The sequence below is a fragment of the Candoia aspera genome, chromosome 14, assembly GCF_035149785.1.
Source record: "Candoia aspera isolate rCanAsp1 chromosome 14, rCanAsp1.hap2, whole genome shotgun sequence".
NCBI lineage: Eukaryota > Metazoa > Chordata > Lepidosauria > Squamata > Boidae > Candoia > Candoia aspera.
Genome location: NC_086166.1, coordinates 3,974,007 through 3,989,605, shown reverse-complemented (window position 1 = coordinate 3,989,605; position 15,599 = coordinate 3,974,007). Strand labels below are relative to the sequence as shown.

The 15,599-nt window shown below is 45.4% G+C and overlaps 1 protein-coding gene across 2 annotated transcripts in view; it reads right to left on the bottom strand.

Moving 5' to 3' along the window:
* Nucleotides 1-1,052: 1,052 nt before the first annotated feature.
* SDK1 (sidekick cell adhesion molecule 1) overlaps nt 1,053-15,599 on the bottom strand; it is a 369,862-nt gene continuing 355,315 nt past the window's right edge. The window contains exons 41-44 of one of the 2 annotated variants that reach the window (XM_063315194.1): nt 14,620-14,757; nt 9,792-9,912; nt 8,829-8,958; nt 1,053-1,668 (exon numbers count right to left, since the gene is read on the bottom strand). In XM_063315194.1, coding sequence (XP_063171264.1) covers nt 1,396-1,668; nt 8,829-8,958; nt 9,792-9,912; nt 14,620-14,757 — 662 coding nt within the window. In that variant the 3' untranslated portion in view covers nt 1,053-1,395. Of the gene's footprint in view, nt 1,669-8,828; nt 8,959-9,791; nt 9,964-14,619; nt 14,758-15,599 lie in introns of both variants that reach the window. The other variant, XM_063315193.1, reaches the window with a different exon arrangement.

Here is a 15,599-nt window from a genome sequence, read left to right as displayed (position 1 = left end):
ATAATTGGGGCCTGACAGGGAGGGGCTGTTGCATCCTTTGGAGTCCAAGCAGGGCAGTCCACAACAAACCAAGAACCTCATGTGGAAAGGGCCACAAGCCACAGGATTGAGAGAGAGCATGTATCAGATCTGCAGGCGACGGCTTGTAATCCCTCGGTTTCAAAAGCCCTTTGAGCATTGTTGAGGGATTCCTGGCTGCTTTGTTCAAGTATGCAGCTGAACAACCTTGCAAAAAAGACATCTGTTCGACACCCAGTTTTTCTAAAAAAGGTAACGCGGCTGGTTATGACAGCTTCCTACTTTAAAAATAAGCACGTTTAAAAAAAAATTTAAACACATGTGGTATATTAAAAAGTAGCCTTTCCTTCCTTATTTTTAAAGAATCGTAAGACAAAATGTTGAAAGCGTAGCAAAGCTGAGGTAAGGGATTAGGTTTCTTTTCAGTGCAAAATCCCCTATGAAGACCTTGGAAGTCTCATCCAACTCACTCATAAATGCTACCTTTGTTAAAGGACTGTTCTTCTCCCCCCACTCCCTTTAAACTTATAATGGACATTAGCACCTGCAGCCTACAAGGACCAGGAGTTAGAGCAAAATTGACCCACTTCAGAAGGGCCTTTCTTCAGCAGGTCTCACTGAACTTTATCCATGGTACTCTTGCACTAACCCATCTTCCAAGAAGCCAGGAGAGGGGATAATGGTTTTAGGAATGCAGCAAGTCCTGCCAGAGAAGAACCGAGATAGAAGAAAAGAGAAAGGCGATCATAAACTACAAGGATGAACTTTGCAGGCAACGGGAGGGACCTGGATCTGAAAATTAAGCGCTTGAGATGGTGCTTCAACAAAGCAAGCAGCGAGGTGAGAGAACCATCCCTAAAAATGGTCCTTCCTTTATTTTTGTGTGACATATTACTCTGCTTGTTCAGAGTTGGGGAGAATCTTTGGGAGACAACCTGGAGTCACCTTAATTTACATTACCAAATTGCTACCTAATTCAAAAAGAATGGAAGTGGCTTCCTTGGCTGGAGAAAGGAAAAGGGGAGGGGGAAAGAAAACCCAGACAACCTTACAAAAGCATATTTTTATTTTTAAAAAAATTCTTTTAAATCATACTCCAAAGTGGTTAAAATGGTCAGGTTTTGATCATTTATGGGGTTTTCAAAGAGGGGAGGGGGGGGGAGAAATCAAAGCAAACTCAACTTCATCAGCTCCATGTCTTAAAGGGTTGATTGTCTTGAAAAAAAAAAGACATTCACATTAACATCCATTCTACCCTGATAAGAGAAAAATACCCCTAGTTCACTGCATCTGTCCTGCCAGTCACATCTGGATGGGCTGCTGTTGACCCAAACTTGGCAGGCCACTGAGTTGAGGTCAGTGCTCTTTCTCCGGGTGTCAGACGAAAGAAGAGAACCCTGTCACTGGAGTCCGTGAGCCGGGAGCGGGTGGTCCTGTTGGGGTGTAGACCCCTCCTGAGCTCTGTGTGGTGATAACAGTCTGGAAATAAGGTTCTGTCTCACTTGCTACACGTTCCTCATACCTGTAAGGCGTTGAATGCTTTGTGCCCTTTTGCTGCCGCTTCCATGAATTGTAGTAGGTGGGGTCGCTCATATAATGGTTGACAAAAGAATGCTTGGGCAGCTCATCTTCGTAGTCTGAATCTGTCCCCTGTGGTTTTGGAGAGAAAGGATCTGTTAATATCTAGGTGACTGTCACTCTTTTTAATCACTAGTCTGCAGGTCGGAGGGCCACGGGACAGCTCCACTTCAGCCTGCAGAGAAGATGAAATACTTTGTTCCCCTAAAACTCACCTTTTTTTGTGCAGGATTCAAGAAATTTGCAGGCACGTGAAAGAAAGAGGCACCATGCCTTACCTTCAGTGTGGCAGGAAACAGGGCGCCTTGTTTATCCCACCTTGTGTTGGTCTTCAAACCTCCCCCAGATGTGGATCAGGATGTTCACCATACTGAGCTGAATGTCATTTTTGTTTTCAGTAGATGGATCTCAATGGACTTACACACACTCTAAGGAGAACCACAACCTTTCCCCAAGGAAGCTGATCCAGCCAGCTGGACTGACCAGAGAAATATTTAAGGAGGTACAGTACCTTCTCTGGAACCTGGTCCCATCTTTGCTGTTTCAGGAGGAATCCGTATGAGCATCCACCCTGAGTCTCACTTATCTTTTAAAAGGTGTTCTGTCGTAAGATTTCATCTGTAAACCCACTGGATTTGCTTCCCTCTCCAAAAACCTCAAGGGCTTGTGTCCAATGGTTAGATCTCAGGCTGTTTTCTCTGCTCACCTATAACAGCATCGAAACCCAACCCATGGGGCCAGCGCTGATCCCCCCTAGAGCTTTCTTATATAGTTGTCCTTTAGAGTGGTATTTGGGCAGTCCAGGGGGCTTAATTTATTATATTTAAGTGTGACATTCTCTATTTTATCTGTTGTTAAAAACACATTTGAGAACTCTAAATCTGGAAGATACAGTCTGAGATGCGTAAAATCAATTTTCACTATGCAGCTGCTGGTATAATGAGAACTCCTACATAGAGCTTTCAGCAGTGAATGGAGGTCCATGAGGTAAGAAAAGGAGGCAAACTGAGGGCCGGGGAGGGGGGGAAACTGGCATGCAAATTAGGAATTACAGCTACCTGGAAAGAGCTAAAGGAAGAGTGGGTGTCCATAATCCCCCCTGCCCCTATTGTAAAACCAGCCTGTTCAGCTGTTCTCCAAAGCCAAAAGGAGCATAGAGGATGTTAAAGCTGGTATCCGCCGGGGCTTGCAACTCTGCCTGTTTGGTTTACATGCACAGCAGGGAAATGCCAGCAGAGGAGTAATGAGTCCCATTCTGATTAGGAATTTCTATTTTTATATCCAGCAGTATTCAAAGAGAAATCCAGCCACCCAAGAGGCTAACTCTAGCCCATTTACTACTACTTCCCCCAGCTTCTTTCTCGTTGCATCTCCCTGCTATTGCTAAAAAGAAACACGCTGCCAAAGCTTTGGCTGAAAGGTAGAGTGGAATCAATAATCCAGGAGTAAAAGGGAGGCACTCTGGATCACCATTTTACCAGGAGGTTACTTGTCCATTCAGTAGCAGGCTACCCTCGAGGAATGGTCAACCAGGTGGAAGCGTCTTGAGAACAGAAGCTTTTTACAAGCCAAGGATGGCCCTCTTGGCTTCAAACAGAAACCAGGACCGGAAAAGAGCCTTTGGGCCCCCTTCCCAGTGGAAGATGGAGAAGCCCCAATGGGGGAGGATGTAGCAGGTAAGAACTACACTAGCCACTAGCTTCCCCAACTTGAGGACCTCCAGATGGGCTGGAATCTGCCCTGCAGTCATCAAGCTTGAGGTTGGCAGTCTACCATCTCCCCTGGTGCTTGTGGACAGCAGGCTGGTTGGCAACCCCCAGCTCCAAGGATTAGGCTTGCTCCAATACCTGTGGTCTGAACCTGAGCCCCTCCAAATTTTCTTCCCCCCGCAGCCCCCCATTATTAGCCAAATGGCCTCTACACCTGGCTTATGGCTCAGGAGGCGCACACTCCTTTTAATGACTTCCAACTATTGACTAAGTGGAAATGCTGCAGGGCCGCTTTGCCTCTGCGGTGCAGCAAGGCCCATCCTTGCAGCTGCCCGGCGGTTGCCAGGGCAACAGCAGCAGCCTGGAATTTGATTGGGCACTCAGGTAAGATTGGAAATTGACCGGCAAAGGTGCACCGATGCCTGGGAAGCCACAAAAAGGAGAAAATGCCCAACAATTTCAAGTATTTTTTACTGGTCAGCTGGAAGAAACAAAGGCTGTAAGGGGACAAATTGGAGCGCCCTGGGCCAGTGTCACTCAAGGCTGGCATTACAGGGAATTTCAAAAGCATTGCAGCTGTCAAATTTCAGTTGGAAACAGCCCGAGAAAAGGAATTGGGTACCTTTATTTATAATTGCAGGAGAGACTGTGTGTTTGAGTCCTTTCAAAAGGCAACAGAAGAAAAACACTTTACCTCACTTTGCTTCCACCTGCTCCCTTCAGCCCTTCCCTTCCTAGGACTGATACATTCTGCAATTTCGGGGATTTGCGATATATAAGAATGCAAGATTCTGGTAGTTTTGCCACTCCAGTGTGGACTAAAGGCAAGGCACCTGGGTTCTTAATCAGCCCCAAATGCATTTGTTTTGGGGTTGATGTTCTTAGACGGCCTAGAGCCATGGAACTGTGGAAGAATGAACTTTAGAGAATAGGCTTTATGGTATGCAGTGCGTGGCCAGGCACTTACGATCTTTAATAATAACATGAATGAGATTTCTTTCCATCTCTCTCAGCCAGTGTTTCCCTATTTGCACTCTCTGCACTTGACAGAAACAAGCATTATTGATGTGATTGGCTTAACCTCATTAAAATTCTTCTTGGAGGGCATCCAAAATGTTTGCCCACCACCACTGACTTGACAGGAGGGCAACTTGCAGGGGATCAATGCTGGATTCAGGGCAGGACTAGATACACCCTCTCACAGGTACTTCCAAAGCAGTTATCTCGGTATGGCAGGGAGGGGGGAAACTGAAGGAGCGAAGAGGCAGGCAGGCGAATGCTGTCCAGTGTCAATCCTGCTGATTCTCTTGGGTTTTCCCAGGGCAAATATTTCCCCCACCTCACGAGTAAGTACAGGAAGTCACATTTGTCTTGGAACTCATCCATCGTCCATAAGCAAAATTAGATGAATCCTAATTCCACTACAATGAGAGCTCTCCACACCTCTGAGTCCCCGCCAAGATATTTATATGTGTCTGTCTACATCATAGCTCCAGACTGTTTCAGAGGACAGTCTTTTTTAAAAAAAAGAAAAAACGAGGTACGTTTTTGACTAAAAGCTACAAAACGGGGACATGATTTAGATCCAGTTTCCTACACGTGCCTTTTAAAACAGAACATGGGCAATGTTGGTCAAGAGACTGTGTGAACAGCCGTTGCAGCTTGTTGGAGCCAGGCTCCGCATGTCATGGATTTGTACAGAAGTATGTATCTGATGCAGAGGTCATTTAAAAAAAAAAAAGGGGGGGGGATTAAAGTCTAAAGGAAAAGCAGATTAAGAAGATTCTGGCCTCGAATATTCTGGCACTCAATCACATCTTCTGCGCCAAAAGTCAAAGAAAAAACTGCTCTCCGACAAGCTGAAATAAGTTTGGCTGCTCCAGGAAAAAATATCTGCCAAGCTCTGCTGGAAATGAGATGGTGAGTTCACTGCATCCTCTCCTTCCTCCATAAAAGTGGAAGGGTTGGAATCCTTGGGCAAGCAAAAGTTCATTTCCCTCCTGAAACTCAAGAAGAGGAGAAAAACCAGCCCAAACCCAGTCATCTCCCCCTCAACCCCACCCCCCAAAAAAACCAGGATGAAAAGATCCAATATTTTTCAAAAAAGGAAGGTTACGTTGAGCCAGCCTCTTCTCCAGAATGATCAAAAGAAGTTGTAACTGTTCTTTTCTGCTACCTTTGTGACCATTACTATCTCCTCCAAGCCTGAGTCATGGGAAACCAGCAGGCATCAAAGGGCTAATGGGGACAGGCTGGATAATGGGTGGCTGGGTGGGCTCTGAGTTATGGCTTCCTTGACGTCATGGGCAAGGAAAGGGTTTAATGAGAGAACAGACATGCTTTGGTGATCTTCACCTCTCTTTGCTTTGCCTACAGAAATCACCTCAGCCAGGAGGTGGGTATTATGCGCTCTCGGGCATGTGGAACTCCTGACGTGAGTAACGGAAGTGGCCCGGCAACATGTGTACTTATGCCCCGCACACTGTGTAATGGCAGGTTTTGATTCCAGGGTGTCACAGACAGAAGAACAGAGCTGCTGTGAGCATAATCGCGAGATAATGTGCAGACATCACAGGGAAGGGCCGGAGATGGTACAAGGAATGCTGTCACTCCCCAGCAGCATGGTCAGAGGGCAGCCAAAAGCAGCAGGCTGCCAAAGATAATTAACAAGAGGTGAAAGGCAGGTGACCAGGAGGGAAGCCTCAGCAGAAATGCGGCTGAGGAGACAATTAATCTTCTCTCTCAGCCCCCTTTGCTGATCCTGGTTCTTCCTGGATTCTCCTTGCCAGAAAGTTAAGCTCGTAATATTTTCGATGCTGCTGTTTTTCCTGATCTCTTAGCCAAGCTGGGTCTTAACAGGGTTTCAACAGAGATGATGCAATTCCCCACAGACATTTATCTCGGGGAACACCTTCCCAAGCTGTGCTGCTGTCTGGCCCCTGGCAAGGGCTTCTCCCAGTTACAAACATCAGCAGGAAAAGCTTGTGGAAGAGAAAATAAGAGGCAGGCAAATGGTGCATCATTTTGCAGTAAAAGCCCCTAAGTGCCCACATGAGGCTGAGAAGGTCACTCTTCTCTTGGACTTCCCTTGTGGATAACGTTTGATCAGATATTAGGAAACATCTGGCAAGGAAGATGGGAATGAGTTAAGCTGATGGAACAGCTAATCTAAACATAAGACGGTTCATGGTAAATAACATTTCTCACAGCTTTTCACAGCTTGTATCAACACTGACCTCAACCATATTGGGAGCTATTTAAAAAGTCTGTAAAATCCTGCCTCCCTGCTCTGATCTGTCATAAATAGTGATGCTGCTGTGTCTCATGCTAAATTGTGAGGACAATACAGAGGGTTTAACAATTAGGCTCAAAAAGTGTGAGTGTTCCTGCTTTGCCTTCCTTAAGGCCTTCCACTTTGGAAGATGGTCTGTATGTTTCAGTCCATCAGAGGAATTGAACCTCCTTCCTTCCTTCCTCCCTCCCTCCCTCCCTCCCTCCCTCCCTCCCTCTCTTCTCTCTTCAGGCTTGGACCCATTTTTCGTACAACTTTCCACCTCCTCAGGCATGATATACTTTGGATGCCTGGCTTTGCCCCATCTGCTACAAAGCAGTTTGTTTTCTTCATTAGAAAATCGGAGCGCTTTGAAAACACTTCCAAAGTGTCCCATCCTAAGACAAGCTCACAATTCCGCTGGGCCACAACATTCGCCACGCCCGAAACGGCTTCTTCAGAATACAGAAGGCACCTTGAAGCCCAGGAGGCAGGAAATGACAGAAGTGCCCCTTGCCTGGACGGCTGATCTTCGTCATTCCTCCCCTTTCGGACTTCTAAGGAAGTTTAATTGGGGGAGACGGAGGAAAGGAAGGGGACAGTTCCGCAAGATTGCTGCTCCCCCCAGGACTGAAAGGAAAAGGAAGGAGGGGCAAATTGTTCCATTTCCCCCCCCCCCGCTTTAGAGGGAGACTTTGCTATGGAAAGAGGCTTAGCTGGGCGGTTTTGCAAGGATGAGCAAACTGCTCTGTGTCACTACCTAATATTTGGCAATAGTTTGGGATAGAGGCAAAACTCGAAAGAACGCCTACGACATCCTTGGCCCTGTGAGCCAGGGATATTTATTAAGAACCATCAACTTTGCTCAATATTGTGGGTAATGGCAGCAGAGTCAGGGAGGAATCTGACAAACCGGGCCCCTCCCCACACCAATTTTAATCTGAGTCAGTTCTTTATTTGATAGAAAGGTGTAGGTGAACTCCACACCAGGAGGAGGGATTGCAGAGAGCCCAGGTGACGTCCTAACCTGTCAAAGTCTTTCTCTTCAAGATCGTCAGCCCAAGAGGGTCTTCTCTGCAAGACTGGCGAAGCAGGGGGTCCCTAATCAACATTCCTCTGACATTTACGTTGATTGATTGCATTTCTCTTTCACAACCTGGCATTTCAGATCCGGAGATGGAAAGGCAGGCTTTGTGTTGAGAAGGGAGGGGTCACCCTGCCTTGTCATCTTGAGGCTTTCAAGTTGATATTGTGTTACATGGAAAATGGTTTAAAGTTGGAGTAGAAAGGAGACAGCGGTGAAGCTTCCAAATCTGACATTAGAAAGAAACCCCTCAGCTCTCCCTGTTATGGCTCCATTGGGTAGAAACAGAGAGAGCGGAAAGGAATGACCCCTGCTTGCTTGGTGGAGGACTATGGCTAGGGCCAGATGAGGACCATGCAGGTACCTGGCCAAGTGCTCCAGAAAAACTAGGCTGCAAGAAAATTTGGGTGATTATGAGAGATACCAAAAGCGCTTAACTCTACTCCTTGTCTTGCAGCCCAGATACGGTAGCCCTATTTTTAAAAAATGGCTGCTTGGTAGCATTCATCTTTCTCTGACTTCCAGGCAGATTCTATACAAGGTGTGCACCAGTGGTCTGTTTTTACTGTGACATGTGCATCTGGATCACGTCTCCCTGGATGCTTTTGCTTTGCTAGTTACAAAATCCTGTGTTTGCTGTGGAATGCCTAATTTTGACCGAATAGCCCATTTAATGCAAATGAGATAATCTGCTGTCAGAAACATTATGGAGAGTTGCCTGACTCAGCAGGGGTTGGTATGTGCTAGAGGGCCATGCTAGGCACTGAAAGAATAAAGAGTGAAATATTTCCAGAACAACGAGATCCCCTGAAGCAATGATTTGCTAGATACAAATCCATGGCCCAGTGGAGCAGGATAGCACAATCTTCCCGTTGACGATGCTCTCATAATCCTTACTTAGTCGATGCCTTGACGTTTTTGCTTCCTAGTTTGGGCTCCCTTCTTTCTCAAGAGACCGTAAAAGCTGATAGGACCTTTTGTCATAGACTTCTGTGAGATTCTATCAAGCTGTAGACAGATTTCTCCTTTACCTTTACCCACCTCCTCCTCGTCTGCTTATCCCACTCCTCCATTTCCTGACACAACTTGCCTACTGCAGTAGCAATCCCAGGCAAACCTTCACTGCCATCTTAACACGATTCCTCCAACAGCTGGGCTATCAACTCACTTCTGATTCTGAAGCATCCAAGGGTTTTTCAGTAAGGGCGATGCTCTCTGCCAGCACGGCTCCGTTGTACTTATTGCAGATGTCCTCGTCGGAATAATGTAGACCTCCAGGGCTTGGACGAGGTGGTGATCTGGATCCATTAAAGAAGACAAAACTAAGTTTGGGGTGGCTTTTGATTCTGTCAGACAGATAGGACTTATCCACCACCATCTATCTCTATATAAAGTGTCTGTTACAATAAAAGCTGTGAGGCAGGTTCTTTTCATTTCTGAAAAAAAAGGTACTTGCAAGCGTCAACTATATCTATGCACTCCTTAAAATATTTCTGCAGAGAGAAATTCCCAGATCTGAAGTTGGATGAACAAGCCTCATGCATGTTGCTCTGATTTTTTTTCCCAAACTCCCTAACTTCATTTATACTTATGCTTCTGTATGTTATAAATGTTATATAATCAAGCTTTCCAATGCAACTGCAAGACTATGCAGCCAACGGGTCATAATAGAGATCTGTATCCTTCTGCGCCTTTGTAGACCAATTCAGGTGATTCACCAACCTTCATGGAGCTGACCAGATTTTGAATTATCTTGATGGGGAAATTAAAAACAGCTTAAGCTCAACACATTAGGATGTTTGACAATATGTATCAAGACTTCACACCAGACGGTAGTGGTCAATCACAGCTTCCGGACACTTAACTCCTGAATCAGCACTCGGCTTGACTTGACAGAAGGCTCTTAGATGCAACTCAGCTAGATTAGACTTTTTTTTTACTGTGGACAAGAAGTGCAACCCATGATTGCCCACTGCAGTGCAAAGGAGTCAGAGCCTTCACATGTACTTTTGCTCCAGAATCTGGGGTATTTTTCCTCCCAGCCTTCCAGGTGAATATGCGTAGCTAATCCTATCCTGCTCCAGATTTTGTGTGTTTGCCTGGATTCTGGATGGGGCTGGTGCCATCTTACCTTGTCCCATTCTTCTTCGAGAAAGTGTTTTTGACATTGAGATGCCGGCTGTTGAGCTCCAGAGATGTAAACCCCCCATTATCCAGAGTGACAGATTCCTCCACGTTGGATGCATTTTTTCCTGGGGACAAATGGCGACAGAATGAGCGAAGGCGTAGGCCCTTCCCTGGTTCTGTGTGGAAACAGAGAAAGAACCATCATTTTTGAGATAACCAATTTCTTTTAACATAAGCACTAGGAGACAGTAGGACACCCTGTCCTGCAAATTTGTTACAGTTATTAGAGTACTGCAAGCATTTTTACAAATGATGTCCACGTGCTAACTTTTATTGAGGAAACTTTAGTAGTTTCATTTTTTTTCTTTTATATGGTAGGTGTTTTTCATTTGTTTGGGCCTTTTTGCAGGGCTGGGAGAGGGAAACAAACCCTTTCCAACGAATATATAGATTTCTTCATCTAACAGAGGTATCTGGAGCACAATGTAAAGCAAAGATTAAGCACTGATGTTTTCAGACTTTGCAGGTCATTTCACCTTGGGTGTCCCGAGAACACAAAATATACTTTCAAATCTCATGTAGCCCCATTCAAGGCAGCTTAAAAGAAAAGCTCCATTGATTTCAGTGAGATTTGTCCCCAAGGAAGTAACTTTAGGATTACGGCTTTGCAGCCCAAATCTGTTGGTGTTCACTGAGAAATTATTTCCACTAAATTCACTGGGAATCAAATATGGTGACCATGAGGCAAACTGGAGAGAGAAACGCTTAGCGCAACATCTAGAGATAGTAAAAGAAATCACAACCTCCCTTCAGAGTGGATGAGCACAATTCTATTTCTGAACATACTTTTGTTTTTGTTTCTGTTTAAATACTCTCCTGTAAACTGAAAAGTAGGCTAGAATTTTCTCCCTAATGTACCTTTAACTTCCAGGGAGGTTTTTGGTTTCTAATGTGGGAAACTCTTTTAAAAAGGCATCCCATTTTTGCAGCCTGAGGTGGCCTGACCCATTTTCCCATCCAGGTGATCATCCCATGCAGACCGTTCTCTCTGTGGGTCCTGGAGAGAAAAGGTCTCCTGCCCTGAAAATGTTCATGGCCCCAACACAGGAGCTTAATGCTGCAGTGGCATGCATGTCTTTTGGGAAGTAAGTCTTGCTCATGTCCAGTGGGCCTTGTGTTCAAGAAAGGTATGTTGTTGGGGCCTACAGTAGTTCTGCCTGTTTCCCTATCAGTTGTGTGAACGTCTATGCCAAGAGATCACATTGCGATAAAGGACTAAGATAGCTTACGGCTTGCAGGGGTTGAAACTCAATATCCCTGGGAGGTTTTCTGTTGGGGAGGGGGCACTAAGACTAAACACACACACACACGTGCATACACACACACATTCTGGACAACCAGATGGAATCCTGACCACTAAAACGTTCTTTGAGGACACAGTTTCTACAGTAGGTGGTCATGCGTGGTCAACAGCTTGTTGGTTGGTCACATGAGAGGATATCCAGAGGATTAAGCACGCAAGCCCACGATGTAGAATGCCTTTGGAGAGTTGTAGCTCAGGCCTCAACTGCTGCACCCCGCCCCCCACTTTTCCCTCTGCTCTTACAATCCAAGGTGAGCAAGAAAAGTAAGGTATGCATTTAGTCCTTAGCATAGTTGCCTTTGGCTGGCGCCTCCCTCTGAAATTTATCCTTTAATCTCCTTTCTTGGGCTGTGGAAGATTACAGGAGAGAGCAATGTTGCTAACATCTCCCCCTTGTAATCTCCTCTTGTATTTCCCATTAATGTTCCCATCTTTTTTCTTTCCAAAAACATCCACTGAAGAGGAACCGTACAAAGGTGCGCCAGAAAACCATCTGTTTAGAAGAACTCCTAAGAACTCTAGGTGGCCTGCTGGAGGGGTCTCTCTGATTACAACCGCATATCCATTACGCTTGGGTTTTCCCAGCCTGATCACAAATGCCAGGATAGCTTTCAGGATCCTGCACAGGGGCTCTGCAACTTATAAGACATGCCTGAGACTTCTGGTCTCTGCTTTGTAATATCAACCCAAAGGACTGGTTAGGTCTGAGCTCCAATTCTCTTATGGAGCGCTCCCATCCTCGGTCCGCCATCAACTTCCCCGGCTTCAGGAAAATATTTCCTGCCCAGCTTCTGCAGCCACATCACACAAAGGCTCTGCAAAAGGTGGAGGTCAAACCTGCCCTTTCATGTCTGTCCTCCAAAGGGAGAGTGCATTGCGCAGAGGAATTTAAAATAGCATTAGCTCGATAAAATGCCATGGCATTCAAACATTTCAAATCCCAGATGAATGAAACCTGATTTACTAACACTTAGTAGAAGTGAATTTATACTTGGGGGGAGGGAATGGGATAATATCAGTCTTTAACTGGGAATTGTGGAGTCTTCTGAAGAAAGTTTTCCTTGGTGGTTCTTTATCACTGACATATACAAACGCTCGGCACAAAATCTTGAACCTACTGGGCCACATCATGGTGGCCAGGAGGAGGACATCATGGTGGCCAGGAGTGCTTGCTGCTTGTTCTACATTCTGGGGGGGGGACCCTGTTTTTCAGCCTCAAAGAGTTAAGATGCCTCTCACACAGATGCACACAGGTTATTGAAATGGCATATGCTATTGGCAGCTTTTGAAAAGACTTTGTGTCTCAGGCGGAAAGGGCAAAAAATTGATTTGCAAACCTCTGAAAACAGAGTTCGGGGGCTGAGCTATAAATATTTAAACTCCCCCTGAAACAGGCCGAGAGTCTGGGTTTGCAGACAGGTGGAAGAGAAGACCTGCAGGGATTATTAAGGGTACTCAGGGACTCAGGAATGTACCCCTGGTCCCAAATTTTCAACAGGCACTTCAGCCTGCAGTAAGGATAACTCAGGCACTTGGGATTAGGCATACGAGACAAGGATACTCCTTTGACGCTATAGAATTTCATCTGATAAAATTTAGGACAAAAGTATTGTGTACAGTTGGGGGCTGGGCCAGACATGGGGCAATGCCAGGAGGCACAAGCATTTTGTCTCATACTGAAACACCAAATGCAGCAAACAAGAACCAATGTCTTTGTAATGTACATTATGCTGTGACTGGAGACGAATTAGATCAGTGTTCCTCAGCCTCAGCAACTTTAAGACGTGTGGACTTTAACTCCCAGAATTCCCTAGACAGCATGCTTCTGGGAGTTGAAGTCCACACATCTTTAAGTTGCTGAGGCTGAGGAACACTGAATTAGATCTTTGACAGTGCTCTGGATATATTACATTATCTTACTTTTATTGTACATTGTATTTATTTATTTATTTATCAAATTGTCACTGCCCATCTCCTCTGAGCAGAGGAACTCTGGGCGGTTTACAATATAAAACAATATATAATAAAATTCCAATATAAAACACATTATAAAACAATTTCACAGAGCTACCAAATATAATACAATCCAGATGGCTGTGGTTTCATTCCGTCATTGTATAGGAGGGGCATTTCAAGGCACTAGCCAGCCCCAAGTATGACTGTTCTCCTCCCTGCCCCAAGCCAGCTCTTCAACTCCCTCCGGAAGGCCGGGAGCGATGGGGCTAATCTCACCTCCGGGGGCAAGATGTTCCAAAGGGCGGGCACTACTGCCAAGAAGGCCCGCCTCCTGGACCCCGCCAGATGGAATTCTCTTATCGACGGGGCCCGTAGCATGCCCCCTCTGCATGATCGGGTGGGGTGGGCTGATGAAACAGGGAAGAGGCGGTCCCTTAGGTAACCTGGTCCCATGCCATGTAGGGATTTATAGGTGATGACCAACACCTTGAACTGGACTCAGAAGCAGACTGGTATCCAATGCAGCTCGCGCAGCAAAGGTGTTACATGTGCCCTTCTAGGGGCACCAAAAATAGCCCGCGCAGCCGCATTCTGAACCAGCTGAAGCTTCCGGATACTCTTCAAGGGTAGCCCCATGTAGGGTGCATTGCAAGGGCATGAGTGACTGTTCGAAGGGCCTCCCGATCTAGGAAAGGGCGTAATTGGTGCGCAACACGAAGCTGTGCAAAGGCCCTTCTACATAGTGATCACATTTTATTTCAAATTCTGTTAAGTTTTTGTTATTTTCCAATCCTTGACCAAATGAAAGTTTGATTGTTAGAAGATACCAGAATATAGGAATTCAAATTCATTTCTGACACTTAGCCAGAATTGGGCCAATGCCCTTTCTTTGCCCCCACCCCACTTTTTTTTTTTTAAATGGAAAAGCTTCCAATTAGGGGCTCCACTCAGTAAAATATCAAGCTTGGAACAGGCTGACAAAACAGGTCACACTGTTTCAGGCTAAAAGTGGGAGAACATTTCTGCAATGCCCCGCAAATAGAAATGCAACCTGGAAGAAAAAGAGATGCGTGGGAATGCTTCTTGCCAATATGCCAGTTGGGGGAAGGGTGCCCCAATTTTAATCGTCACCTGCGGCATGTAAGAATCAGACACCATCTCTGTTCCAAGGCAGGCAATAGGATAGATAGTTCCTTGTATTTATCTCTTTCTAAATTTTATAGTCCTCCTTTCCTCAAAGGAGCTCAAGATGGTGTCCTTGGGATCATTCTTCATTTTTATCCTCCCAAAAACAACACTGTGCGGTAGGCTGGACTAGGAGATAGGGACTGACTCAAAGTCACCCAGCAAGTGCAACAGTCAAGTAGGGACTTGACGCTTAGGGTCCTTAGTCCCAACTCAATCTTCTAACCCATCGGCTCTCAAGCCTCTGATTTTACTAGGAAGTATTATTTGCCGGTTTGTCACACAGGCTGGGGGGCCCAAGGCATGGGGAATGGAGAGGATATCCCACCTGCGTTGCTGTCTTGATACTTCTTAGTCTGGTTGTGCAAGATCAGTGCAAAGACGACCAGCAGGATGAGAATGAGGCTGCAGAGTGCCATCACAAGCAAGAACCACCATTCTTCATAGAAAGGAGATCCTGCGTGAGCTGTAGGGGAGAAGGACCAACAAGGTTTGGGGATCAGCTGGAACACACATTTTACCCCAACTCACCTCATTTAGGCATCTGCTTCTTTCCCTCGAAAACACAAATTTATCTTAAAAGCCAAGAATGGGAGGGACTCAGGGAGGACACTGCAACCCAACCATGGATCTCTACAAATAAATGGCTGATTTCGGATGGGGACTGGGCAGACCCTGAAGGCATCTGCTTTCAACTAAGAGAGTTCCAGATCTACTTCAGCTGCTGTTGAGTGTTTCGCAATGTATCAAATAAGCAGCAATAAATACCATTTCAAGAAACAAAGAGGAATCACAAAGAAGCATAATGCACTTTTTTGTATCAATAAATAAGTATATATACTGCATGTGTGTGTGTAAATAAATAAATAAATAAATAAATAAATAAATAAATAAAATAAGAACATCTTCCTTTTGACAAAGTCAACAAGGACTACTCCCCAATAAACCTACAGAAGAGGGCAATTTTCTTTCTGCCCTCAACAGTATTTCTCACATGATTGTCATAAAGTAGATTTACAATGTTCCAAGCAGGTATAAGTGTTGACCCTTTGAGAATGAGGCAGGATTTAATATATAAACTTAGACGTCATGAAGGAGAATAGAAAGCAATGGGAGGGTGTACATGGGTCCAAAGTTCTCTTCCATAGGATGGAACAATGGCTTCTTGTAATGTCTGAACTGGGCTAAGGTATGGTATTGACCGTTGACCTTCTTCTCAAGGTGACGAACACACTGTTTCCACAAAGCAGACTAGAAGTGGAAAAGAAAATATGATTTTAGGGAAGCAGAACTCCAAATACTTCAACC